Below are 27,780 nucleotides of genomic sequence, written 5' to 3'. Positions count from 1 at the left end.
TGTTGCAGAGCCAACTTAAAGACACAGACAGTTCACATTCACACCCTATCTGCTGGTTTTTGGACCGTGAGAGGAAGTCGGAATCATTGAAGAAAACCGATGCAGACACGGAGAGAACATGCAAACATGCAAAGTTTTGAACTCACGGTGACACACTGGAGGAAATGGCAGCAGGATGAAGGCAGACGTCTAGAGGAGCATAAACAAAGAGCGACATCTTATTTTTTACTAATAACTTTTAATAGAAAAAGATGAACAACCAAAAATACAAAAGGAAAATGCATATTTACAGCACTTGGTTAAATTTTCTGTCATTTTCAACATAAAACAGCTGATTCACACTAAATGATAACTGTCAGTGATCCATAATCCAGGTTTAATTCTTCAACACTGAGCCTATTTTTGTCTTTATGAAGGAAAAGTTTTTATCTCATGCAACGTTTGACACAGAGACGGTGGCGATTTAGTCGGTATTTCATCTGATCTATAAAATACAGTGATATCGTCCATCAACTTTACCAAACAGGTAGCAGCAGAGACTTTACAACGTCTGCTGAGGATTTTTTTTTTTTTGATGATCAAGTATTATAGGATTAGTCAGGTTTGAGAGCCAACTAACAAAATGAACTTGATAAGAACCGCTGCATGGACAGAGCATCAGCGACGCCAAACGAGGTGCATCTTGAAAAGTGCGTATACACAGCAATGCTTGACAGACTAAGACATCAATGCACTTAAGTGTAACTAAGAACAAGTCATGTGTTATTCATAAGAAGTGAATGCAGTATAACACAGATGAGGTACTCAAGACTTTGGCCCTATACAACAAGAGCATTTCTATAGTGCAATTTCGGCTGAGGGTCGAGCCCGGCATGAATATCATATTTATCGTCATCGGTCAGCGGACAATGCCCTGACGTTTGAGTAGTTCTTCTATAGAAAGGTTTTTATTCATTGACTGTTCGAGGCCTTAAAAGAAACCACTCAAATAACAGAAATACTTTTAAACTAACATCGTTAAGAACTGAAATACAAAACAAATGAAAACACTGTCAATTCCGCCTCCTATTGCTTTGATGGAGTTTACTTTTCAGAAACAGAAGGAATCAGACTTTACTGATGAAAACTTCCCTCTGTTCTGATCTCTCCTCTCTGAGACTCTCTGAGACTCTCTGAGAGCAGGTTCAGGCCTCCTGAACTTCTGCCTCCCTGCAAACAAACGAACGCAGGAAGTCATGATGCGGAAAGTGGAGCAGAGGGGTCAGAGGTCATCTTTTGACCTTTGCGTCCTCCTTGATCTTCCACATCATCAGCTCCAGGCAGGCGGACGCATCTTCGCTCGAGTCATGGCCCTCCACTGGAGACACAGGAACATCTTATATTAGAAATGATTCTTTTTCCAGGTAATAGTTGTTCAGATACTTTTATCAGAATTATAAAGATGACCTGGATGATGGTTGTGAAAGATGGAAGAACAACAAATCAACAGACACAGACTCTGCTCAGATCTTTTATTCACATGTTTCCTGAGGGATCTGATCACGAGTGGTCAGCGATACAAACAGGTCTGAACGTCTGAACGATATTAAAGTTGACCACTTGATCAAGTCTCTCAGGAAGGATGTTGGCACCAGGTCTGAACACAGCCACAGAGACTAAATCACTTTAAGAGATGAAACAGGAACTGCTGCATCTCAGGAAGTGTTGTACTGAAGTAAACTGTTGTAAACTACCGTAAATGGTTGTAAACTGTTTTCATTAGTTATGGACAGACATTGATATTTCAGAAAAACATTATATGCAGGGATGAAGAAAGGTTTATGAGGGAATTCAGCAAACTGAACAATCAACACAGAGCAGCTGAGCGACATCTGCTGGGGACATGGCTACACTGCAGTCACAAGATGTAATGTGCCACATTTATAATCTTTGATTGATTGAAGTTCAATTTAATTTCATCGACTCACTTTCACCAGACTTTTTTTATTGGAAATCACTGATCTGGATTTATATTTTTATTGATCTATTTGAATCCTTCTGGTGGGTTATGATCACACAACTCTTACCGTTGTCCTGGATGATGCGTTTGAGGTGGTCAGCCATCAGGTTTCTCAAGGCACGTTTGTAGGGTAAGCCGAGGCGGTGAGGGAACACGATGGCTGTGTCTACCACTGAGCTGTGGATCAGCTGGAAAATGAGAGACAGGAAGAGATGGAGTGATGAAAGTTGTTGTTGTTGATCCTATGTACATTTAGATTTGTCCACAAAGTAAGTAAATGAATGTTAAAGCAGTGATTCTCAAAGGTTCAGGATCTAATTAAGAATGACGTGAAGGGATTTTTTAAAGTTTTTCCAAAAATTCAAATTCACATTCGGCATGGTGAAAAATCTCTGGTTGTCACTGAGACATCTTCCAAGTTGTATCATATCAAACATTCACTTGCAAACTAAACCAAATTGTGACATAGAGTGTCTGAAAAACTAATAAATGACGAGTCACTGCACCTTCAGAGCGAAGAGGTCGCTCTCCAGACTGTGTCCGATGAGAATGGATTCAGCGCTGAACATGCTGAGCAGCACGGCCTGAACATCTCTCAGGGTGATGGTGGCGCTCTCCAAGTCCTCTTGCGTCACTCCTGAAAATCTGCGTATGACACATAAACTCTGTTTACAACACTGTTTCTAGAACTGTTGTTTAAAACACTGGCAACAGTTGACAGTTATCTGTAAAACTAGTCATGGCACAAACCCACCGTGTGTTGTAATCCACCACTTTGGTTTCAGGTTTGACGAAGGTGTCGTAGATAACTTTCATCTCTGAGTCAATGACCGTCACCCTTGTGAGCTCCAGGCCTTGTTTTGTGTAACACTGTGACACAAGGACAGAGAAAAAGATCAAAAACACAAGATAGACACCGAACCTGTGAACTTAGGACAGACAGCCACACAACAGTGCACTGAAAATGACAAATAGCTTCTCACAATCTTATTTCACCAGATGGAAAAATAGTGTGAAGAAATAAAAGATTGAATGACTCGTCACGCCCAATAATAATAAAACTGTTCAACAAATTAACTCAAGAATACTTGTTCGAGGCCAAGTCTGTATTTACACTGGAGTTTTTCAGTAGGTTCATGTTTTGGAAACAACCCTCTCACTCACCATCTCACAGTCCAAAGCAAACACCCCTCCGTTGCCATCTGGTGGTGGAGATTTACTGAACGTTGACACGTAGCCGTCTAACGACTCTTTACGCCCGTCCTGAACATGTTGCTGTGGGAACAGGAAACGTGTGAACTCAAGGGGTGACATCTAAATTAAAAGAAAAAAAACTTGGACATGATATGAAAACAAGAATTTATCCTGGAAGTGGTTTATTTACATTTTCAACTGGAAAGAACAGAAATAAAGGACAGAGACTGACCCCTAGTGGTTAAATGGAAAGTTGTTTCCAGTTTTATTTAACTGTATTCCTGATACTGACACGCGTGACAAAAACACGGCTCAGTCATTTCACACTGTGTGAGGTTCTCATGATACCTTGGACACTTGGCAACCTGGAGAGCCCACCGCAGCAGCACAGCAGTTGTAGTTGGTCTCCCAGCCTCCAGCAACTGATGAAGAAGAAGAGAGAGAGAAGAAGAGACAGAAATCAGAAACAAATCTGGTCTTACAGCTATTAACACTAATAAACGATGAATGTAAACAAACCTACCTTTGTGTCTCCGTAGACGTCCCCAGTGAAAACTGCATTCCTCTTTCCGTACACAGTTGCCATTGACATTGATCCTATATTCTGCTCCACATCGACAGCATATCTTGTTGAAGGCTGGGAAAATATTACAGAGCCTTGTCAGTTAGTCTCACACAGACGAACCTCTGCAGTTCTGAGTCTGCGCTGGAGGAATGGGGACATTTCCAATCATCTGGAGCAGCGCTACGCCCGGTTCAGTGCCCCAGCAAAATATTGTCAAGGAGGAACTTATTTTGGTGGAACAAGTGGGGAAGAGATCACTGTCGTTACATTCACTTATCCTTAAAAAAGAAAATGTGAACAAAAAACAGGAAAAGGCTTTTGTCTGATGTGTAACTGCACAATTCAGATCTTCTTCAAAACTTAGAGGCTGCTCGTGCTCGGAGGATGTTATTGTTTCTTATAGCAAACAGCAACAGGATGCATGGAGACTGTTAAATGAGACATATGGCAAACTGCAGGCTTATACCTGCCGTCTACATCTGGTGCATGAGACTACTCAGCTGAAAATGAAATAACTGCTGCACCACATGCTGTATATTCTTATAATGAGATACTTACGATCTGTGACGGCCTTTTTCTCTGGGACGTTGTATACGACTGCCTTGCCAGGAGCCTCTGGGTTAATTCTTGGGTATCCGTGCTCCTGCAGCTGCTCCTCTGTCATCATGTACGCCTTCAGTTTCCTGTAAAGAGTGACTCCTACAGAGAGACGGCGCAAAAAGTGTAAACACCGAAATCATGTTCCTTCACGTCATCGTGACCAAGGTGCCCGCTGTTAGCTCAGCCCGGTATAAGAGAAAAACTGAATTTGTCCCTCACCTGTGAGTTTCTCCTCCTGCTGTTTACCCATCCTGTTGACAGTGAAGCTGGTTGTAGCAGCCAAGCGACCCCCGAGCACTTCCTCATGGGACTGAGCCTTCCTGTTAGGAAGTACCCCCGGGTCCTCTGTAAAAAAAAAAACAACATTGAAGGTTGATGACGTGTAACTGATGCAAAAAAATCTCCTGGTGAAAAAGCGGTGACAGACACGTCGAAGACACCGACGAAGATGTCAAGAGAGTCTGTGGTGATAAGAGCTGACGACGGCGTCTGTGTGTTGTCAAGAAAAATCCTGTGATCTCCGCAGCGGAGGTAATGTGTTGCTTCCTGCCTCTCCTGCTGCACCACCTCTAGCATAAGTAACGCAGAGGATTCGATGCTGTTGTGAATGTGTCTGTGCAGAAATACTCCCGCTGTGTTGTGCAAGTGTGAAAGGCAAACTGCAGGTAAACTCTGAGCCAATTCTCCGGATTTGACCAACAGGCCATGGTATGTTGAGGTGACTTACTGGTGACAGGTGATGGACAGGAGCTGCTCTTGCTGCGAAGCTTCTTCAAGGTGTTGACAGCTACATTGAGATAGATGTTCTTACTGCTACTGCGCTCATACACCAGCTTCTCTTCATCAAGGCCCTGAAACAAGAAATACACCTCTCTCACTGTCCAAACCTCAGCCTGTTCTACTGGAAAACAATCGAGAGGCCCTACTTTTTATGTAGGAACCATCTTCTCCCAAACAGTTTACGAACTAAACATAGTTACAAGCTACAAGAGAGAAGAAATTAGTGGGTTAGTCAGATCCCAGTTTGAAGTGTCATGGGGATGTTTTTCATACCATCTGAAAGGCAGCGTCCTCTGATGGGCAGAATTTGACACATTCATCTATGAAAGTGTTGAGGTAGCGCTGGCGGACGTTGGTAGGAACTTTGGCCCCAAAATCAGTGGGGATGATGGGCCGCTTCATCGAAGTACTCTGAAAAAGTGCAAGCACAGAGAAAACATCAGATTTGACAGATTATACTTGTTTTTGTTTTAAAGGCTTTAGAACCCTGTGGATACCTTCATGGTGGGAGTGTGCGCCACCCTCCTCGCCGTCACAGTGGACATAGTCTTGGACAAAATACCGGCTGTGGTTTGAGTCTTGACAGTCTGATGAGTCTGGCTGGGGGATAACACTCGACTGACAGCTGGTTTAGCATCTGCAGGACCTAGTTGGATAAAACACACACACAAACACAGATGTCACAAATTCTGGAAGTCAAGCTATTCCGGTTTCTACAAGCAAACACCAAACTTGTAGACAAAGCTGAAGGCTGCTACATGTGACAGAGGCACTCATACTTGTTTTGGAGGATGTTATCTGTGGGCTGGGACGGTGCGCTATCCTCTTCCTCTCTCCAGAGAAGCTGGAGCTGGAGCTCTGTGAGGCAGCTTTGACTGAAGCAGAGAGCTGAGCAGCTTGCTGCTGTGCCAGCTGCATACGCTGGTAGCAGGCCTCCTGGGCTGAGGGTCTCTTGTACGGTCGTACTGCAGTCTTAGGTGCTTCAGTCTGAAAAACAGGAACAGTCAAGTCTTTTTCATTATGTCCAAGACGTTCAGAGTAAATGACCCTCCTGCGGCATCTGACTGAAAGTCTGCTAATGCAAATAAGAACGCAACTAGTAAGTATTTGTTGCGATTCCTCTTTGACAAAGCAAGTAGCTGGAAGCTAAACAGCTTACATGATAGTGTGCTAAGGTTTGAGGCACTTAATATTCAGATTATTATCCATCATATTCCATCAGGGAGATGTCTGTTTGTTCGTGAATTATTTCTGCAGAACTACAACGACCCCAAACACACAGCCAGCTTTACAGAGAACAATCACCAGTGACAAGCAGAACAAGGAGTCCACAGAGCCCCGATCGCAACATCATGGAGTCAGATTAGAATTACATGAAGAAACACAAACACTGATCTGATTTTGTTTTTTCTCTTTACTGTATCTACACTTTACTTTTTTTGCTCACTACTATATATTGTTAAATCTGTCTTTCACGTAATAATCAAGCTGATGCTGACGCATTTATCATTCGTTTACTTGTTTGTTACATCACAAGTAAAAGTAAAAGTCTATAATTTCAATTATGATCACCTGAGAAATACACATATTGCAGATTATCATTCATAATACAATTTAAGCTTGATTATATAACAACAACCCTTCAGACCTTTCATACAGCCTCTCATGATGAAGTCCGGAAAAGTCACACGATCACTGATCAAACTACCAAATCCTCATCGGACTGATTAGCTAACTACACCTTTAGAAACAACAACAGCTGGTTAACTGTCACAAACAGATGAACTGGAAAACCCCTTCCACCACCGTGTTCTGCCTCAGCTCACAATATTCTCACATCATACTTCCTTGTTTGTTGTAACCAGCCTCAGCATGTTTTTAATTCAGTCCCTGTGTCATTTCTTTGCCTCATATATCTCCAAAGAACAGTGACACAACTACTCGGTGAAATCTGTGAGGTTTGTAGAGTCACTTATAGCAACTTTGAGTGTACGAAAGTCTCATGACCAAAGAAAAACACAAACTGATGAAGTTTGACCTGAAACATTTACTCAAGTGTAAACTTTTACTTGAGTCAAACTATGAACTGAAGCTTTCGAACATTGTATGGAGTCAGGATTCAAATCCTCCAGTGCGAACAGTTTACTTAAGCATCACAACCAAATTAGAAAATTAAGTTATTCAGCAGAGCCTGACCGATATGGATATTTACGGGCCGTTGCCAGTACCGATACTAAAGAGTAAAAATGTCTGATACTGATACACAATGATAAAAAACATGCTTTGTATAAAAGGATGTTCTGAATTGCTGCAACTTGTGATACCGTTTTACCACACAGTTAAAGATGCAGGGCTCATGCCCGTCTTTGTGTGATGGAGAAAGATGAAAAACTTACACTTCCTTTGGCAACACAATGTGAGACTCTCTTCTTTTGACCGGGGAAGAGAGTGGTTAAAGTGCCCTCTGTGCATTTCTCCTCCTCTGAATCCCTAGAGGGCTGAGAGGGCACAACAGAGCATGTTGATTCAAATCAAATTCCACCAACTGGCATGAGCAAAATATGAATCTGTCAGATACCTGTTTAGTTTGCCTGCCCTTGTCTTCCTTCTTTACATCCTTGGATTCGTTGAAGATCCGCAAACACTCCTCCATGGGATCTGAGTCAAAGTCCAAATCGTCCCGGAAACTGGAGATGTCGATTTCCAGATCATCAACTTCGTCCCTAGCTGCGCTGCCTCCCTCCACGTCACCCTCATCGTCAGAGGAAGACGGAGTCAGCTCCGAGGCTTTCCTCTTGTTAAGACACGTCCTCTTTAAAGCATCAGCTGACTTTCTCACCAAAACTTCCTCTACATCATCATCATCATCGTCGTCGTCGTCGTCGTCCACCTCCATCGGCTCAGCCTCTTCGGGACTCTCGTCTCCAAACAGATCTGCGTGGCTCAGACTCTGACGCTTGCTCTCAGTCCTTTTCCCATTTGATGAGCTGATGCTTTGCTTCGTCTTATTGCTGTTTGCAGAACTTCCTTTACTGTGACTGCTACTGCTCCCACCATGAGAGCTGCTTTTGTTCATTTTCTTCAAATCCTTTTCTCTTTTACTCGTATCAAGTTTACCATTTTTATGTTGCCGGTCCTTACTCTTGCTGAGTTCCTTTTCCTTGTCTAATATTTTGGGTTTCTTTCTTTCCCTCGCACCATTTTCTGTGTCTATGTCCCGTTTGCTTGAGTCTGTTTGAATTTTTTCCCCAGCCTTGATTTTACCATCACTTCTCTTTTTGTCCCTTCCCTCCCTCTGGATTTTATCACTCGTCTTATCCTTTACCGTGTTTTTTCTATCATCTTTCTTCCCAAGACTCTTGTTCTCTTTTTTTGCAGACTCCTGGTTTGTGTGTTTTATTGAACCTTTGTCGTTACGACTGCTGCTACCACTCTTACTACTTGATGTTTTCTTTGCCTCTTTTTCTAATTTATGGATTTGATCAGATTTGCCACTTTTCTCATGACTAATTCGACTAACCAGCTTCTTTTTCTCTGGATTGCCCTTTCGTTTAATGTCTTCCTGGACATCCGAGTCCTGTGCAGAGTCCTCTTTATTCCTTTGTGTCAGTGCATTTATTACACTTTCAGTTCTCTCCTTTTTCTCCTTCGCAAAAGCGACACCAGCTGTTCCCATGTTGCCTTTTCTCTGCTGGAGATTTCTAAGAGAGGTGGGTCGATACTCTGTTCCAGAGCTCTCACCCTCAGAGTCAGAAAAAGTGTATTTCGACATGTCTACACTTGGCTGCTGTGTTTTTTTCACAGCTACAACGTACTCCTCATCTGATAAATCCCGCACAGGTAATTTGTGTGTCTTGCTCCCATGCGTCTTAACAGCCCTGGCACCTTCAGCCCTCTTGCTTTTCACTGCGATTCCGGCTGTGTAGTTGGAGAGTGGGTCGTACTCCATGTCTGTAGAAGGTTTTGAATTGTCCACAGTGTATTTACACTTTGAGGCGACTGCGCTGGTTGAATACTTTGGGCTGGGAGGGGGAGAAGGGAGTTGATGCGTTTGTGTTCGAGTTGGAGGCTTTTTCAATGAAGTAGGAACATATTCCATAGAGTTACTGTTGTTCCCCTGGTTGTCTGAATCCAAGGTGTACTTGCTGCAGCTGGGGGAGGGATTATAACCCACTGATGTGATCTGATAACTCCCAGGATCATAGGCCATGTGTGAAGATGCAGCTTTACTTTTTGTGGCACGAGATGAAGACGAACTGGTACTCCCACTGGGATTGTATGGTTCATCCCCAATCCGAGAGAGCTTCCTCTTCTCCCACTCCACCTCACTGCGGACCTCCTCAATGGCCCTGTTGACCAGCTCCAGGGCACCGCTGAAGTCCCCTGACTCAGCCGATTTCCCATTCTGCTGCTCCTGGGGCCTCACCACTTCTGGGTTGAAGGGATCATAACCTTGTTCTGCAGGGACACAAGGGGAATGGATGCATTAAACCTGAACCAAAACTAATTTAACATTCGAGTTTTCTGTTGACTCTGATAAAAGTTACAAGCTGCCATTAAAATGTGATTTAAAGCTCTAGACAAACCAATTACATTTTTTCTTTCACACTGGGTTTTAATAAAGCATCTCAAACCTTTCAACACATCACACAACTATAATTAGCTCATGCTACCTATGGAAAGTTTTATAAGGAAAATGTCGATCACATGTTTTGGGGACAGCAAAATATTTCTGGAAACATGTCTTTTTTTAAAAGAGAGGAGGGGTCAGTTTATTAGGGACACCTAGCTCATTTTGGTCTTAACTACCAGCTGTGCTTAATGTTTGATGTGTTTAAGAGTCAATGCAAAAGTTATGTTTCCTATATGAACATCTAATGAGGGATCTTTCTCCATTTTGGAGGTTTCAATGTTGTGTTTGGAGGAAACAGTGTTAAAGAGGAGTTGATTGAACAGTATGACTGAATCAGCTTTGTCCAAGTGTACCTAATAAACTGAGAACAGAGAGTATGCCAGCCAACAGTATCTGGTACTTTACTTTATAATTTCTGTATCTATTACATATATATTTTTCAGGGACAGTGCGACTTAACATCCTGGTAATGAGGGAGTTTTTCTCTCCACAGTGCTGCTCATTGTGGGAACTGCTGTGTTTCTCTATAAATTGATGTTGATGTTATGATTTGGTGCTTAAAATTGAACTGAGTTGAATATCTTTTATTTTAGCTCATTTTTTGCCCTGGATTTTTATGAAGCACTTTATAACCTTGTTTAGGTTAATGTTAGACAAATGAGTTATCATTATCATTATCACATGAACGACAACAATGGTCCCTGGACAGGTTGGAAAGTTGGAAGCAATAAAAAAAAAAATCAAACGACAAGTTAAAGTTGAAAACAGTTATCATTATAACTGTCTTCATCTTCTTTTGTGTGCAAAAAAATTCTAAATATTTGACACTATGCATTTGAACTTCCCTGGCAGGTAAACACAATAAAGAAAATCATGTGCTTTCTAGTGAACTTCTCGGTTTACAGGATCCATGGAGGGATCAGATGAATCCAGTGCAGATGTTTAGCTCGATGTAAACGTAGCTAACAACAGAAAACCACTTGACACCGTGAGAAACACTGATGTCTGGTCCTCGCGAGTTTTTAACCACCGACCCAGCGGCCTGAGAGGTCACGGTATGGAGTGAAAACACCAGCAAAACCAAGGAGGAGCACCTTTCTGAGCGGAGAGCGGCTCCCTGTGCTTCTTCACATCCGCCGGCGGAGCTCCGTAGGACGGCCGCCGCTGCTGGCTGTGCCTGAAGTGACAGTAGGCTCTGTTACACCCATTCCTGCCGCCGCTGCCCTCGTCGGACTCGGTGTAAAACGGACAGTCGATCCCTCGAAAGAAGCCGGTGGAGCGTAACATGGTTTCCGGGTGTTGCTCTCATGCCCGCGTGGACTCGCTCGGGTGGTTTCGCCCGCGTAGTTTTCGTCGAGCTGCGAAGAACCAGAGAGAGCGACGGAACAATAACAACGTCCCTACAGCGCCATGTTGGATCGGTGGGAGGAGTCGGAGGACGAGGAGGGGAGGGGGAAGGGGGGGGTGTCTAGCGTCTCTTTCTGCTGACGTCACACAGGCAATGAACTGGCTACCGCTAGGTTAACTTCCGCTAGCTTAACTTCCGGTTTGTCCAGCTAAGCAAACCTGCTAAAAGTGAGCTACAGAAACAAGTCAGTATATTCTCCTGAAAATAAAAATGTCTGCTTTTCATTTATGTTTTTTTCATTGAGGTGCTCGAGATTTAACTTTCTTCTCCACTTTATCACATTTATCAAGCAGCCTCCAGTGTGCCTCCAGTAGCAAAGCTCTGATGTTTGTCACAAAAGTAAATTAAACATTTGATTAAATGTTTTATTGGACAGGAGGACAGTGGGGGTTCATCTCGACCTCAGGTCGACTGCTGGGGAAACATGGCAGGGCCGTTGCAACAGGGAGGGAAGTGTGACTGAGCCCTGAGCTGAGAGGGCCCCTCAAAAAAAAAAATGGCTTCCACAGCAACAATTCTGTGAGAACCTTTAAAATATTTTTAATCACAAATATATACAAACATTCCTGATTTCTTGAAATTGTTTGTTCCTTCATGTACCCCCCCCTCCCCCGCTCAACCTGAGACTGAAGGAATAAGAAACTTCAATTCTATGACAGCTGTGTACAGGAGACTGCAATGACACCATGAATGGAGATCCATCAACAAGGATCCACACCACCAACTTTCTGCCAATGGTGATTTTATAGTTTGATTGAAGACTAGAACGTCCCATCATTTTAGGGGGGGAGGGGAAGGCTTAAATTCAATGTAATGTCCCCCCCGGTCCCTTGGAAAACTCCATGGCCCAAATAATCACATGGAATTCTGAACATTTAAAGAACAGTTACAACATTAAAAGGTTAACACTTTTATTAGCAAAATAGCCCAAGCAGCATCTGAGAATCTCAAAACCATTCAGTTTACATCAAATATGGAGCTGAATCCCACTATCAAGTTAATAAATACATTTCCTCAGATGTCCAACCATTACTTTAGATGCTAATCTGATCAATTCATTCAGTCACCTTTGCCTGAACACAAGCTAAACTCAGTGATATGTTTTAGAGGAGTTACAGGATTTAGAGATGAACACATTCGTTGGTATTCTTTAAATCTTGAACACATTTACTGAAGGTCTTAAGAACATTTAATTCCAAACAGAAAACATGTACACCTAGGCTAGTATTGCAACTTCATTTAGGAACCATTACCACAATACATCTGCCATCTGTATTACAGCATCTAAGTTACTGAATGTTATCAGTGACTTTTTTTTAAAAATATAACAGCTACCACAAAATCCCTTTACCAAAGCTTCCTCAAACACCTCTTGACGCCTACCTCCACACAGTTGGCCTCTCAAACTTCACACTAACATGTGCTCAGGCTTTTTGTGCTCTCCATTAAAGACATCTGATCCAATCACCTTCATCCTCCTCAGGTGTTCTGCTCAGATGATCAGCGACACAGCAACAGGCTCCAAAAGCAGGTTTTCTTTTCAGAAGTGAACTTCACATACTGCTCTGCCTCCCACATGTAGTTTCTGTTATTTTGACACACAGGCTTCACCGTCAGGTTTTTACTTTCACCAAGGAGATTATATTTTCACTTTTGTTCCTCTTTGAGTTTGTCAGAAAAACAACAGGAAAACAAAAATGAAACTTCATGGAAGGATGAGACATGGGCCAAGAAATGACCCATTAAATTCTGCCTTTAAACTGGACAAAGTGGCAGATTAAGAAATGTTTTTCACTTTCTTTAACATCGAGAGAAATAGGGCAGTCTTTTTTTAGTTTCAAGGGAATGATGATGAACATCAGGCATATTTAGGAGACTGATACCTATGAGTTTGTGAATCCAAATAAAACTCCAACTCTAGCAGATTTAAATGTGGTTTCATAGTGGGGGGGGCTTCAGATAAATTTTCATCTCAGTCTGCAAAAATAACTGGGTCAGAGAGGATTGCTGTTTTCAGTTTTCAGTGCAGAAATAGAATTCACTTGACTCTCTTCAGATCTGACAATTCAATCTCATGACCTGAAATCCCATGATCTGTGGCTCACAGATCGATTTGTTCTCATTTAACAGTGACGTTTGGTGTAATCTGGTGAAAAACATGTAAAATAAAATGGGTTTATTTATTTATTTATAAAGGACACAATCACCTCCACCTGCATCAAAAAGTTATGTATTACTAAATACAGAGATGATTCACTTTCATTTCAATCCTGTCAGTGTGGTGACACATGCAGATGTGAAAACTCTCCAGTAGAGGGAGACAAGAGTTTGTGGAGTTTCTCTGGAGGCTGCACAGAAAACGCTGCTGTTGCGTCATTTCATTTCATTTCCTGCTGCCATATGACTTTTGCAATACTGAAGTAGAAGAGCAATAAACAGGTTTTTGTTTTGCTTTTCTCGATTTGTTGAGAAACTTGAACTTTGTTTCTGTAAAAAGTGACGAAAATTCAAATTTCATGGGATGAATAGAGAAATCTTAATAAGTGATACTTTTACACACACACACACACACACACACACACACAAAGGGGTCAAATCAGCTGACAGATATATCCGGCTTTAAACTGATAGTTCACCCAAAAATGAAAGTTCACTCCTCACCACTATAGCAATGGAGGGGTGGAAATTCTTCAAACAGTCTTTTAGACTAAAAACGTGGTGAAAATGACACCGTTTCTGGCTCAACTCCAAATGTTGGGGCTTATCGAAACTTACATGACACAGCAGGAGCAGTATGGAGCCAAGTTGTGTTTTTACATCTGAAGTTACTTCAATTGTATTGGATTTGTCTGTAACACTGTTTAGCCCTGAAACTCTAAAAGTGTTTTGTTGACTCAAACATTTCACCCACCCCTCCATCGCCATAGTGGTGAGTGGATAATGAGTGACTTTTCATTTTTGGGGGAACTATCCCTTTAAATCCCAGTGAAATTCCTACAGACATCATTTCTGTGTACTCAGCTGGTTTTAGCCACAGGATGAAGCATCCTGACTCGTGTTAGTTTTGAAATACTACACTGGAACTTATTTTATTCAGCAGAAGTCATTGTGTATCACCAGGGAGATCATGAGGTGTCACACTGGAGCTGGAGCTCTTGCAGCAGGTTGCATCAGTCTCATCAGATGAGGCCCGTGGCTGCAGCGCCTCCCACCGGCGTTTTCTCTGCATGAGTAACAGATGGTGACATGGCCGTCACATTTCAGTGTGTGTGTGTGTGAGGAGATAACTGATCTCATACTTGCCAAGGACATATGTGACATAGTCAGCTCAGATATCAGGGAGTGTTACTGATAGAAGGATTTACAGCACAGAATCAGATGAAACAACCTCAACCTTGGCCAAGAGATAAGACGGCTGGTTAATAAGAAACTAGTGATACAGCAGAGAGCTCATATCTGGGAAAGTACAGTTGTTTTCACTGAAGCATTTCTGGTTTTGAACTAAATATCCGGAGACCACAGTAACCAAACAGACGAGTGTGTAGTTCAAAACATTTTATTGCTTTTTTTTTTTTTTTTTTTTTTAGAAAAACAATACAAAAATCTGTAGCAACTGTCATAAATGTTGCCTTGAGTGAACTGCAATCATTCAGATGGTACAGTAAAGTGCTTATTTTAAATCAAAATATCTTTTGTATTTAAAGGATGTATTTATTTCAGATTTCTTCCCAATGAACACAATTGGTTTTGGGTGATTCAGACAGTGTTAAAAATCAGGTGTAGTTCCCAAAAAAATGTTTGCAGACTGGATCCACTCAGACAGAATAACCCCACAGCACGTCCATGAAACAAACAGTTTATAAAACTTTTGATCAGTGTTGCTGGATTGTTAAATGCTTTTGCCTTTGGGCTACATTCAATTTATGGGGAGGTGGATGATGATGATGGTGAACTGGTTAATTGAATGACTGAATTTTAACACTTCCTTCTTCAAAATGACATACAATATAAAAATTGTGAGGCTTTAGGATATCATTTTGTCCCGGTATCACCAGTAAGGGGCAGTCAGAAAAAAAAAAGCAAAAAAAAAAAGCAACTGCCATTTGACAAAAAGTAGAAATGGTCATGACCAAGAAAACTCCCATATACCATTGAGGATATTACTGAGTATGGCCAAAGTCTGTGCGTTTCTGAGTATCCAACCCTATCAAAAAAGTAGGGACTAACTTGTCTGCTGCTCGAAAGGGGAAAAAGGCAGAATACTGAAGTGTATAGGCATTTTCAAAACCCCAAGATTGCCTTGATCATTAGCTTAATGCTTTGAGATTACCGATAACCAAGTAGTTTCCCAAATAGATAAGAAACAGCTGCATACACAAATTCAAGTAAGTCTTATTATAAGACATAAAACCCCATAACAATGCATCTGCAGAAAGGTATTTTTAGAACTAATACAGTGTCCTATTATCAGCATTATGGGTCCTTTGACACCATTTCCAGAGTACCATCGCCGCAGTGCTGGCAACAGGACATGGACAATCAGAAGTTTCCCACTTGTCACTGCTAGGTGATGGATCACATGTTCAATGAACCCTCTTTGGTGAAATGGCTACAGTGTTGTGAGACCACCTCATCACCAGTCCATTACCTGTCAGTTTCAGAATGAGCTTTAACTTAATCTGAACAAACGACAACGAAAAGATTATTGCCAACTCTTACAAAAAAAAAACTTAAACAACTTAAAAACTTGCCTTCACTGGGCATGAACGCTCCAGATCAAATAAACTCTCTCCATCTTCTCACCTCATACACCACATACTCCGAACTTTTAAAAACACAAAACATAAAAAAAAAAAGTAAAAAGGTCTGGTGTTTCCCTGTACAGCACCTGCATGAAAACCACCACATAGAAAATAGAAGCTTATTAACAGCCATACAAAAACGGGAGGGGGTAAATCAGTGTGGCACATTGACATGGAGTTTTCAAACATGAAAATTAAAGTAAACTTAATACAGCTACACGTCCTTGGAAGACTTTTTTTGTTGTTTTTCTTTTTATGGAATGTTTTTCTTTTTTTACGCTTTCTTTTTTTTGAGAAATCTCCTCTGCCTCTTAATTTGTAAAGAGAAATTTGTCAAATGTCATTTGTTTTGAAATGGGTGGGTCTTTTTAGAAAGAACAGTGAACCCTGGAAAAAAGATGATGGTAAATGTATTTGATCGACAAATGAGACTCGGTCACATCGGCCAAAATGTGCTTTTTCAAACCCCGATAGGAGCTCTAACCTTTACTGCCAAAAGTTCTAAGGTTAATTCTAATGCATCATTTGATCTGTAGAAAAAAAATCTTACAAAATAACAAAAACAAGTTCTTGTGGCAAGGGGAAATGACTAAGTCTTTACAGAGAGAGTAAATTGCCTATTTTCACCTGTCTAGCCATTCAACATACTGTATAACCAGCGTGTACCAACATACCAGGTTAACTTCAGAACACGCTCAGAGGTTTTAATTTGCAGTGGCCAAGTATCATGGCCCAAGAAAAATAGTTTTAATTTAATACTATCAGACTTGCCTGACTGTCTCTTAAACACTGAGCGATGTGGCCCCTGATGATTTGGCTTATTGTCACATGAAAAACTGTACGAATTGGTGACAGTAAGTCATAGCTGGCTGGGTACAGAAAAACATTCTTCCAGAGCATTAAGTGCCGGATGAGTGCGCGTTTCATCTCAGACATTTACAGAAGAGGCTCAGCTGTAAGGAATTTATCTTAAATGTAGGAGGAAAGAAAAATCTTTGAGGAGTCCCCAGCCACATAATGAACCGCACTAGGCACGGACAGCATTGACTTTCAGCCCTCCCAGCCCCGTATACTGAATCCCTTCAAGACAGGAACAGCCTTCATCTTGGCATATTGCATAAGCTTGTATGTATCTGCGTATAGGCCATTCATGCATACACATACAGGCAAAGAGAACATTCCAGATAACTTAATTCACAGTGGATCCAGTTGTAATGTGGGAGCAGCACAACAGGTTGTCCTTTGGTGTCTGAGCTTAGTTTTGAAGATAAGTGTTCTGATTTCTTCTGAACCGAGTTGTATGAAAACAGAACAAAACATAACTTAGAAAATACTTCTCTCCCTCTCTCTCTCCCAAACCATTACCTGGCCCTCCTCCCCAACCTGGACGTGCACATTTGCTATATGCAGGCCCTGGGCTAATGTGCTTCAGAAGTGCTGCAGAAGGGCAGAAGGCATTTAGAGGAATAGCTGCAAGCAGCATCTTCCTTTACAGCGAGGCAATAGAGCCTGAATGGCAGAGGAATCAAGGCCAGCTAGAATCAGAGAGAGTGGCCAGAACTGGGGAGGGAGAGTTTCAGGGCAGTCTTAGATCTGAATCGTAACGGAAGGTCGGAGGTCAGGGTTGATGACATTCAGGCACAGTCTCCCATGATAACCAGAGGGGCCAAGAGCTGACGGAGCTCTGCAGCAGAGACAGGTCCTCCCTTGGGCTGGCTGCCTCGCTGCCTGCGCCTGGCCAGCTTGGAGTTGGAAGGAGGTGAGAGGTGCATAGAAGAACCAGCGGCAGTAACAACAAATGGGACTTCCTGCTGCTGCTGATCTTCCATGTCATCCTGTTCAGCCAGCTGCCGGTTCACGGCCATGGCCTTTCCAGCAAAGAAAGTCAGATCCCTGGCATTGCTGGTTCTAAAAAGGACAAGAACAGAGAATGTGAAATTTATGTTAAAACTGCAATTATTTCTATCAGTGTCAATAGGAAGGAATCTTGTAGAAAAGTTTAATTCTAAAGTCCTCTCACCTTTGATGCAAAATGGATGTGTGAAAAGTGTCAGATGCACCCTGAAAAAGGAAAAGATAAGAGATTTTATTGCCTTGAAACACAGCATAAAAAATTCAAATGTGTGTCAAAAATATGCAGAAAAGGAGTCCTAGTTTAAGACTTACCCCTTGCACCCAGGGGTGCTGCAGCACCTGGCTGGCACTCAGGCGGTTTTTGGCGTCCCGAACCAGAAGTTTGGATATAAGGTCTTTGGCACTTGAGGAGATGTGAGCCCAGTCTTTCTCTGGATACTCGTATTTCCCTTCCTGAATACTTTCAAATAAAGTGTTCTGGAAATGGACATAAAAAATTTCAATTAGTTGACTTAACCTGAATGGGAAAGAATGACACTGAGCTAGTTTCATTAATGTGCTGTAAAAGATATGAGCTGAACCAGATTTTTACCTGGCAGGTGTGGCAGGGTTCCCCCGATTCCCAGCCACAGTCACCACCACAGCGACCTACAAATGGTGGGTAGCCACTCAGCATGATATAAAGGATGACTCCAAGGCTCCACAGGTCACAGCGCTTGTCGTAAATTGTAGCCTCCTCACTGAAGGCCTCAACCACCTCAGGTGCCATGTACTCTGCTGAGCCACACTGTAAAAATACACATGGAGCAAAAGAGAAGACGTCTGTCAGCCCAAGGGATGAGAAGAAAAACTAACTACAGCAGAAAAAGAGCACAAAGAAGGAAAAACTGGCCCCTCTGCACATTCCTTCATTCAGCTGATACCTCATGTTAAAAAGTCTTTCAGCTCGAGGCCTTCTCTTGGTCTGTGCAACTGAGAAGGGAGGGGGGGCAGCCTATGTGACAGTCACATGCTTATCTGTAGTGCTGGTCATTTAACATGAGCTATACAGCTTTTCTTAATGTCTTGACAACAAATGTAGAAACATTGTTTACAGCTACAAATAAAGGGTGGAGAAGGGAAGAGCTGGGCTATAATGATGCAGGTTAGTGTGGGTAGGCAGCAGCAGTGAGTCACTGCTTTGACCATTTAACTGTATACAAGCCAGGCTAAACAGGCTGATGGCAAGGATGGGCTCAGTTCTGACGGTGCCTTGTTATGTAGCTATGAAGGAAATTAGGCCAAACACTGAGCGGGGAAAAGAGGATTGGCTGTCCTGCAGAGGCAGAGACTGGGCTGAACCTTCCCCGGTTACATAACCTGGAAACACCAAATGTTGTTTTGATACTTAGAGTACAGAAAAGAGCAGGTCGGTAGTTCAGCAGGGCAGATATTTGTGGACAGGATGTTTTATTGAAGACTTATGCCATTACCTCATGACAAGTACTTTTACATCCTTAAAAATAAAAACATTTTTACAATTAAGAGTTTGGATTCTTTGAGATTTATAGAGGATCCTACTATAGACAACTGCTGGTCTAGAGTGAGAATATCTCATCAGCTATTTCTGAAACTGTAGCACAAAGTCAAGCACATCAGTATAAACATCTGTTAAAAACTGCATCCTGGCAAACCTGCCCCCCCCATCCTGTATCCTTCCTTCCATCTGCATGTTTACATTGAATCTTTCTCTCTTTTGTGACCCAGTACCACAACCCAGCTGTCTCCTGACTCCTCCTCCTCCCCACTGCAACCTTATGTAATGAAATCTGCTGCACAGGAATCTAGAGTCAGACAAAGCTGCTTTTGTCAGGAGAGAACACCCCAACCCCCACGATTGCATCGACAAAATCATGTCTGGGGCGGCTGCATCCACAGACAAGCCTCCAGGATTGAGGCCAATCGAAGCCCCCACCCACACATACATAAACAAACAACATCTTTGCCTTCCAAGGTGCCCTAAAACAGAAAGGCAATGAGAGAGCTGTCCTATCGAAATCAGTTATCGAGGCTAATCTTGTTTAAAACCTGCCCGGACATACTGCCAATCTAAGACAACTCAGGATAAAGAACCAGTCTAGCACTGCCTGCCACTGCCACTGATAGGGGCTGAAAACAAGTGGAGTATAAGCAATCGCGACTCTTTGGTCTAAAACCTAACCTCAGGTTTATTCTTCCTGAAAACGTCTTCTGCACTTACAATCACAGCCGCCTCAAACCTCCCTGTGAGCTGCAGATATATAATCAGTTGCTGTTGCCGCAGGGTTGCTTGGTATTGTAACCTGGGGCTTTCCAGCGAGCATGTGACAAATGAGACCATATTAACAGCAGCGATGACTCACACCTCTGCTGTTCGTAAACTGCAGGATTATCTGAGGAAGCTTACAGAGAGGGGACCTGTTCTGTCGTCATGCAGCTGTACCTGCAACTGTCACAAGAACAAATTACAGACTGAGTGAGTTGTGTAGTGCACCCAGTTCACAGCTGCGGTGCATGTGCAATGACATTGAGAAGTCAGATTTGGTTCATGCCAAGTACATGGGCAGGCAGTCAGTTGTGCAGCATTCAGTAAACTATAATTAGCTTATTTCTTAGAAAAGTCCTTCTCCTCTTCCCAGCGTTCTTCGTGTTTATAGACCGCATGAACACATCCACAGAAAACGTATAAATCTTTAACAGCAAACTTTAGCCAATAAAGTGGACTTAGTGGGATCAGAAACTTGTGCACTAACTGTATCATTACATTATATATTGTGAAACGACAACTGTAGGAATGTAAGCAAAGGAGGGGGGAGGGTGAGAATGCCGATAGTGAGATGAAAATCAGATAACATTGTCCCTGTGATCAAGGCAAGGAAAACAAGTCAGAGCGCATGAGCAGACTGGGTGTTCATACCTCCCACTTTTCCTCCCCCTCCCACTGCACAGCCAATCACATCTCAGTTGCTAGGTATGGGGGGAGAGACTAAATTTTTCTAGAACAAGCCTTATGCACAGCCTTTGTATAAAGAACATAAAGAAAGCGCAGAGCAGCACAAGCTGTGGTTGGGGCCACTGGGCGGAGACTAAACAGGGAGGGTGGATGTTTTTTTCCTCACATACCACAGAGAAAAAGGAAATGAGCAGGAGTTTGTGTTTGGTTTCATTGCAACTTTTTCAAACCATGCGACTGTCCTTGTAAAGTCAAAATGTGTTCCCTGAAGTCTTATTACATTCCAGGGCTACCACATAGTGTCTTGATTTCAGGGATCATCTTTTGTTCCACTGGAAATGCTTTGTTGGTTCAAGTCTTGTAGTTATGTACAAAAACTCCCTGGTTATTTAATAATTACAGAAACATGTAGACTAACCCAAAGGTGCATCACACTGCACAAAAAAGACAATAACTCAGTCTCAGCTATGAAACCCATGTAGACTAAACACGTGAGGCCTTCAAATAGTTCAGGGATGGGCTCTCTGTGCTTTAGTTCTGCTAAAGGAAGATGAAGTTACCGGTGTTGAAAACCCCCCACACATGCAGGCTAAACCACTATGCTTCACCTGCTCCGTTCCATCTAGTCCCATCCCCCTCAAACAACCAACCAACAGACAGCGTTTGTTGACAAGTAGAAAGCTTGCCGTTCAACTTTACCAATTCTCTGAGTTTGCAAAGTTTGCTTTTCTGGGTGCCTTAAGAGGACGTTTGTGTTGTGACAACAGCAGGAGGGTTAAACACTCATGACCCCCCCAAAACCCATGGGCCTAAATATTTGTTTCCAGTAAGCAACAGGACGTGGACGTTAAACTGAGGGATATATACCCAAGTGATACTTCAGTACGATAAGGGAGGTTACAAGCTGCCAAACAGGGACATTCAGGAAACAATCCTAAACATCATTTCAGAGAAAAGAGCCAAACACTGAAGTACTATAACTTCACAACACAACTTTTTCTCCTCCAATCAGCGAGCTGTCCTGCAGCTGGCACCACCCAGGGCTGCCCAATAGACAACCAGCTAGTTGAACTTGATAAAGACGTTTTACAGCCTAAAAACACCGTTCTTATCCACAAACATGAAGGAGCACTGGGAAACGTGACTCAGACTGTATATCAGATTAGCTTCGTTGAGAAGCAATTATCTCCTGTTTATTAGGGTTGTTCAAACTGTATGGCAAACAAGAAAATGAGCAGCTGGACTTACAGGAGTGAGGAGCTCAGGGGTGGAGATTGGTGAGCTGTCACTGTTCAGCTTGATCCCACTGCCCAAGTCAAAATCACAGATCTTGACTGGGGAAATCTGGCAAAGACATACAAATTCAGGATTATTCAACTTCATCTGGATTTTGTATATATAATATCAACTTGTGGGAGCAGATATTTGAACTGTCCTTTATCATCACCAATCTTTGAGCAACTCATCAAACTTATCACCACATTATTTGCCCCTTGAACTATTGGGACTCAAACATGTTGCAGTAAACTCACCTTGTCCGCTCTCTCACAGAGAATGTTTTCCGGTTTCAGGTCTCTATGTGCCATTCCTAAAAAATGGAACCAATTAGTAAATTGTTTTGTCAACAACATCTGGCCATGCTGTTGGGATGAAGCAAGTCAGATCTTTCTTAGAAAAATAAGCTAATGTGTCCCTTGGTAAATGTGAACAAGAAATAACGATGTGAACAATTTATCTAATTTAAGGAATGGCATCGCTAAATCCGAAATCTAAATCCATTGATTGTGATTGTGGAAATTTGGCGATCATTCGGAGTAATGTAACTTCTTGCCATTTTGTAATTTTGTGTAAATGGTCTTACCCTTGTTATGCAGGAAGTCTAACGCACTGGCAATGTCCTGCACGACAACACTGGCTTCCTGCTCACTGAAGTGCTGCCTCTTGTGAATGTGCGCCAAGACTGACCCTAACAGGGGAAATGAAAGAGGATATCAGCTTTGTTTACAAGCAGAAAAGCATAGAATGAATGTCTTACCACACACAGACAGTAAACATACATTACAGGAATCTTACTAAATAAACAAAGGGATAATGATGCACACATCCAGCAGCAGCTATAATTCACTCACCTCCTCTGAGCTTTTCAAACACCAGGTAGAATTTGTCTTCCTCTTCAAAGAACTCCACCAGCTCCAGGATGTTACTTTAGAGTGGAAAAAAACACCATGAGCCACTGGTGACCAGGTCCTCTAACGGAAAGCTTCATACAATTTCTACAGTATTGGGTCAGCCTGCCGCACCATATCTATACATTCATCATTAGGTGGCATTATGTTTAACAGGACATGACAGAGGACATTACCTGTGGCCCTGGCACTGGTAAAGCATTTCAACCTCACGGAAGACACGGCTGCGGCTGTGACCTGGTCTTTTCTCAATGATCTGAAACAGAACAACGTAATGGCTGAGCTTCATTTTCTAAAAATAAACCATAAACATGTAACATCTATGTTTTTCACAGAGGTTGGATGAAAGAAAATGAGGTTAGCTCTTTGACTGCTGAAGAAAAATCCAGCTCATCTGTGAGAGTTTATATTTGGGCGAAGGCCATCCCCCTAACACTGCACCGCAAAACCCCATCCGTGTCTATGTTTACTGTAGAGCAGGCGGTATGGCCCAGATTACATACTCCATATACAGTGCCCTCTAACTGGTCGCCTTCCAGACCAGACCTGCATTTTCCATGTTGCCAACATTTATCCCACCCTGTGACACAGTTGCAAGGATAGCCTAACCTACTTTCAAGTGCTTGCTGCCAAAGCAGAGATATAACAAAATAAGATTGGAACAGTCACAGCATCTCTATATTTAGCAATCAAGTGTAAATCTAAATTGCACATAATGAGTCATTAGTATATCCCATCAGCTAATCTAAACGTGTATACGATATCAAAAAAGCTTTCCTAAAAATAACCTTAATGCTGCCTGGAAATAAACACCGAAGGGCCAGCTGCATGGTTAAAAAGAGACAGAAAGACAGATTGCTGACACCGGAGCAAAAGGCCCGAATTTTCCAGCCCTGCCGCTTATTGTCTGCTTGGGAGGCAGTGCGTGTTTCTCTTCCTGGTTGCTGGATTACAGCTGCTATTGAAGCCTTTTGGGGCCAGGGCTACAGTGTATGTCTAGGATTAATGCACAGACAAGAGGCCTGTGAGTAGGCCAAAGCCTCTGCACTGTTCCAGTCTGAGTCAGCAAAGCAAATGGCCCCTGATCAGCTCACTTTCTCCCAATCACAACACAAACCCCCCACACTGATACTGTCATGCTGATAAAGAAGAATCCACAACACAATGCTGGCAAATGAATTACCAAAATGATAAGCCAGCTGCAAAACAAGTCACTAAGCCACACTGCAGGCTCAAACATCAACCTTTAGTAAGGGCTTGCAATGCACACCCTCCTGTTAGTCCTTGGTGCTGATGCTTTTGTTGCAATTGCAAAACAAGGAGCCCACACATGCATCTCATCCCAGTCTGAAGGGGGAGGGGAGAGATGGGACATCTGGCAGGAGCAGTCTGAGCCCCCTCCGACTCCCGAATGACCTCCAATAACTGCAGACCCCTGTGTCTCCACCCCCAGAATTGCAAAGTCCCAAGGGATCTACCAAAGCATCCCAGGATAAACACTACCAAGAGATCATGGTCACATGACAGAATCAGGTCTCCTATTCATCTGAAATATTAATTGGTATGATATGGACACTTGCTCTGGGGGGAAACAAGCCTTAAACACAGTTCCAAACTTAAGCAGAATTACCCAAGGAAATAAGAATTATTTAGAAGTGAAAAGTCAGATTACTGTTTACATCCAGTGTCCCAATGGAATTAAAGGTCACAGGCCAAGAACTTGTATAAAAAGCTCTTGCTGCACTTCAACAGAGAAAATAATCTCACAATGTTTTGTTCCTAAAAATGAGGAACTGAGCATGATCTGTATTAAAGCAAAAAGGGAAGTCAATACAAGTCAAGACATGCATCCACACCCCATTTGGAAAGGAAAGCGTAAAAATGTACCAAGCAAGGAGAACAAAGCAACGTAAACACCCTGGGTCACAACCCTCACCCAGCACCCCCCTCCTTCCTCACTGTGGGTTTTGTTTTGGCAGTTGCCAGTACACAATGTTCTCAGCACTAGCGTCCTCTGTAGGCAAACTGGGTAAAGAAAGGGGGTGGGTATATCACTCCCAGTCCTCTGATAGGCTGAAAAATTATAAAAACAGTGAGGAGAAGAGCCTGTAAGCAGCAGCTAGTGTTGCACACTCAGGGGAAAAAAGGAAAAAGCACAACATAGATGAGAGCCTGCAGCCATCCAGCTAAGAGAGCTGAACTAGTGGGGGAGAAAAGTATCCGGCCCCAGGACCAGAACTACACATGACAAGATTTCTAAAGAATGACCAGGGAACAGCAGGCAGCTGGCACACATTGACCCACATCCCACAGTCTAGTTCTTCATATAAAGGCACATGGTTGCTCCGTGTATAAAGACATTTCATTACGCCACACAGACCTCAAAACATGATCCTACAAATTATATATGATCATCATACTGAATACTTGTCATGGTGAAAAATGTCTTACCTTGACAGCGTACTCTTTGTTGGTGATGAGGTTAATGCACGTTTGCACTCTGGCATAAGCACCCTCCCCTAGTACCTCATCTTGCAGTCTATAGACATCTGTGGCAGAAAGTTTACTAGGTTAGAAAAATGACTAATTCAATCATGATGAAAGGAGAATGTCACAAGTTGCTGCAGATAATATTTGATCATGAGTGCAATATATTAAGTTGGACATAAAAGCTTTTACCCTCAAATCGCCCAGAGAAACTATCAGTTGCCCGGCAACGCTTCTTCTTCTTGTTTCTCTTCTTGGCATCGGGGATGTCAATAGGCTGGCTGGAAGGCATGTCTGTGAAAACAGGAGTGCCCACATTATCATCAGCAAGAGAAACCCAAGAAAAACAAACAACTTGAGGGCAATCACATCTGTTGAGATAAAATGTTACATTTCATTTGGAGAAAGCATAAATAGATTGGCTATGTTGCAACTAATGTATTATGGATTGCATCAACAACCGACATAGATAATTTACTGTTTAAATTGCACTGCGCAGGTTAAAATACTCACCATGTCTTGGGGAGGAATCAAAATTAAAGGACGAATCAATAAGATGGGATCCATTTTTAGTGAAGTCGTCTGATTCAAAGGGATTTTGACCCTAGGAGGAAACAACAAATGTGCCTGTTAAGGTCTGCAATCTTATCAATGATGCTGAATGCACTAGTTGTTATTTATGACAGATAAGAGTGCCTCTCTTATCTCCCACCCTGCAACCACAAACTACTACAATACTACATTATAAAATACAAACACCTGAGGGACAGAAACTTTTAAAATTGTGTGATGCACAGCTACCAGGTATATAAGTCAATGATCATAACAGGGTGTGTGCAGAGCAGGAGATAAAAAAATAATCTTTTACTTCCTTTAAATGCTATAATCTTCTGGAATCGTGCTTCAGTGGGCAAGCGCATACATGTGTCGGCGGGCCACGTGATGTGTTTATCAGTCATAAGATGTGAGAGAGTAACAGATGTGTTTATATATAGCAAGGTGAAGCCCCCCCCCCCCTCCATGCACGCGGACAAATGTGCTCTGATATAGACTCTTCCCAGAGGCCTGGCCACAGATCTCACCTTGAACGAGCGGTGGAATCCAGTGACTTCGGTGATCTTGTTCTGCACCATTCTGGCTTCGATTTGGGTGGGGGGGTGGTTGGTCTTCTGGTGGGCGGCAGCGGCAGCAGTGGGGTTTTTGGTGGGGGGTGTCAATTTGCACTTCTCCGAAACAGAAGGTGGTTTCAGAGAGAGTCGCAAGTGATCACACTGCGCTGGCTGGTCAGCTTTTAAACGGGAGCCCTGTGGACAACACACAAAAACACCGCAGCGTTACAAAACGCGACACACCACAACTTCCGACACGCAGAACCCACATCACCTGAACCTTAACACAAAGTTACAATGAACAACCGGGCAAGCTGAGAGCTCCTCGCTGTGACAGATCACATGTCCGTGGTGATTAAAACAACGGGCAGCTGCTAAACACACCACCAACCACTTATAGCGTAGCTGCTAGCTTAGCGTTCAGAATGTCACATTAAGAAGAGAGCGCAGGGAGCACCAGTTAAAAACACGCACAGAAACAAAGACGGAGAGTTGCGTCGTGTTTGGTTAAACCTGCGAAGACTCCATTAGCAGCAGGAAGGCTAACACTTGTGAAGCTAGCAGTAAGACGCTGGAGCTGACCGTTAGGACACGTTCAACTTTTACACCCGTCAGACCGCGGCCGTTAGCTCGAGGGTTAAAACGGTAACGTCACCGTGTTATAGCGCTGCGTCGGGCTGACGACACAAAAAAGAGAAAATCGCCATTAACAGCTTTCTGGATTAACCCCCCCCTCCCCCCTCCACACTTTATGTCTTTACACCTCCCCCCTCTCCGTGTCTCTCTCGTGCACTCACCCCGTCGTTGGTGTTACAGCTCCAGTGTTGGCGTTGTTGTCTGACCCGCTGCTTCAACAGCCGCAGAGGACGGTCGCCGGGGGGAGGGAGCCGCCTGATCGTAAGAGCGTGAAGAAGGTGGCGGAGCAGCGGCAGCGTGGGGGCTTTTATAACCTCCCCGGCCCTGACTCCTCCTTCTCTTACACCCCCCCGTTGGCTCCACCTCTGGATCGCGTCACCACCACTGGATGCGTCACGTAGATTCTAGAAGGACGCGTTCCGTTTCGCTCCGTTTGCTCCTTTACGAAGCGTCCCGACGTTCAAAATCGCGACCCCCCCCCCCCCTGCAACGTGCTGAAGAAAAGTCCAAACCCATCGAAGCCTGAACTGAACCGGGTTTATATGTTAGCGATTGG

At 43.0% G+C, this 27,780-nt stretch overlaps 2 protein-coding genes and 1 long non-coding RNA gene across 5 annotated transcripts; 1 reads left to right on the top strand and 2 right to left on the bottom strand.

The window, feature by feature from the left end:
• Positions 1-399: 399 nt before the first annotated feature.
• Positions 400-12,834, bottom strand: rexo1 (REX1, RNA exonuclease 1 homolog). Of its 3 annotated transcripts, none has more exons than XM_020098379.2 (17): positions 12,563-12,834; positions 10,866-11,129; positions 7,717-9,596; positions 7,535-7,636; positions 5,918-6,125; positions 5,636-5,784; positions 5,412-5,549; positions 5,086-5,209; positions 4,578-4,703; positions 4,317-4,457; positions 3,717-3,830; positions 3,542-3,615; positions 3,164-3,274; positions 2,754-2,869; positions 2,506-2,644; positions 2,067-2,187; positions 400-1,357 (listed from the first exon to the last, which is right to left on the bottom strand). In XM_020098379.2, the coding sequence occupies exons 2-17, from the start codon at positions 11,056-11,058 to the stop codon at positions 1,269-1,271; spliced, it is 3,825 nt and encodes a 1,274-aa protein (XP_019953938.2). In that variant the 5' UTR covers positions 11,059-11,129; positions 12,563-12,834; the 3' UTR covers positions 400-1,268. The 3 variants fall into 3 exon arrangements, with proteins under 3 accessions (XP_019953938.2, XP_069377819.1, XP_069377817.1); XM_069521718.1 differs by having other exon boundaries at positions 12,648-12,812; XM_069521716.1 differs by lacking the exon at positions 12,563-12,834 and having other exon boundaries at positions 10,866-11,198.
• On the top strand, positions 11,596-12,690 carry LOC138407170 (uncharacterized). Its single transcript, XR_011240584.1, has 3 exons — positions 11,596-11,698; positions 11,805-11,916; positions 12,663-12,690. It is a non-coding gene; the product is annotated as an uncharacterized lncRNA (long non-coding RNA).
• Positions 12,835-14,719: 1,885 nt separating the features above from the next.
• On the bottom strand, positions 14,720-27,546 carry mknk2b (MAPK interacting serine/threonine kinase 2b). Its single transcript, XM_020098381.2, has 14 exons — positions 27,386-27,546; positions 26,562-26,783; positions 25,993-26,083; positions 25,672-25,773; positions 25,444-25,541; positions 23,169-23,248; positions 22,936-23,009; positions 22,668-22,772; positions 22,339-22,394; positions 22,055-22,150; positions 18,428-18,622; positions 18,148-18,312; positions 18,002-18,042; positions 14,720-17,889 (listed from the first exon to the last, which is right to left on the bottom strand). Exons 2-14 carry the CDS (start codon positions 26,610-26,612, stop codon positions 17,616-17,618), a joined length of 1,428 nt encoding a protein of 475 aa, XP_019953940.1. The 5' UTR covers positions 26,613-26,783; positions 27,386-27,546; the 3' UTR covers positions 14,720-17,615.
• Positions 27,547-27,780: the final 234 nt, after the last annotated feature.

This window comes from Paralichthys olivaceus, chromosome 3, assembly GCF_024713975.1.
Source record: "Paralichthys olivaceus isolate ysfri-2021 chromosome 3, ASM2471397v2, whole genome shotgun sequence".
NCBI lineage: Eukaryota > Metazoa > Chordata > Actinopteri > Pleuronectiformes > Paralichthyidae > Paralichthys > Paralichthys olivaceus.
This window is presented reverse-complemented; position numbering and strand designations above follow the sequence as displayed.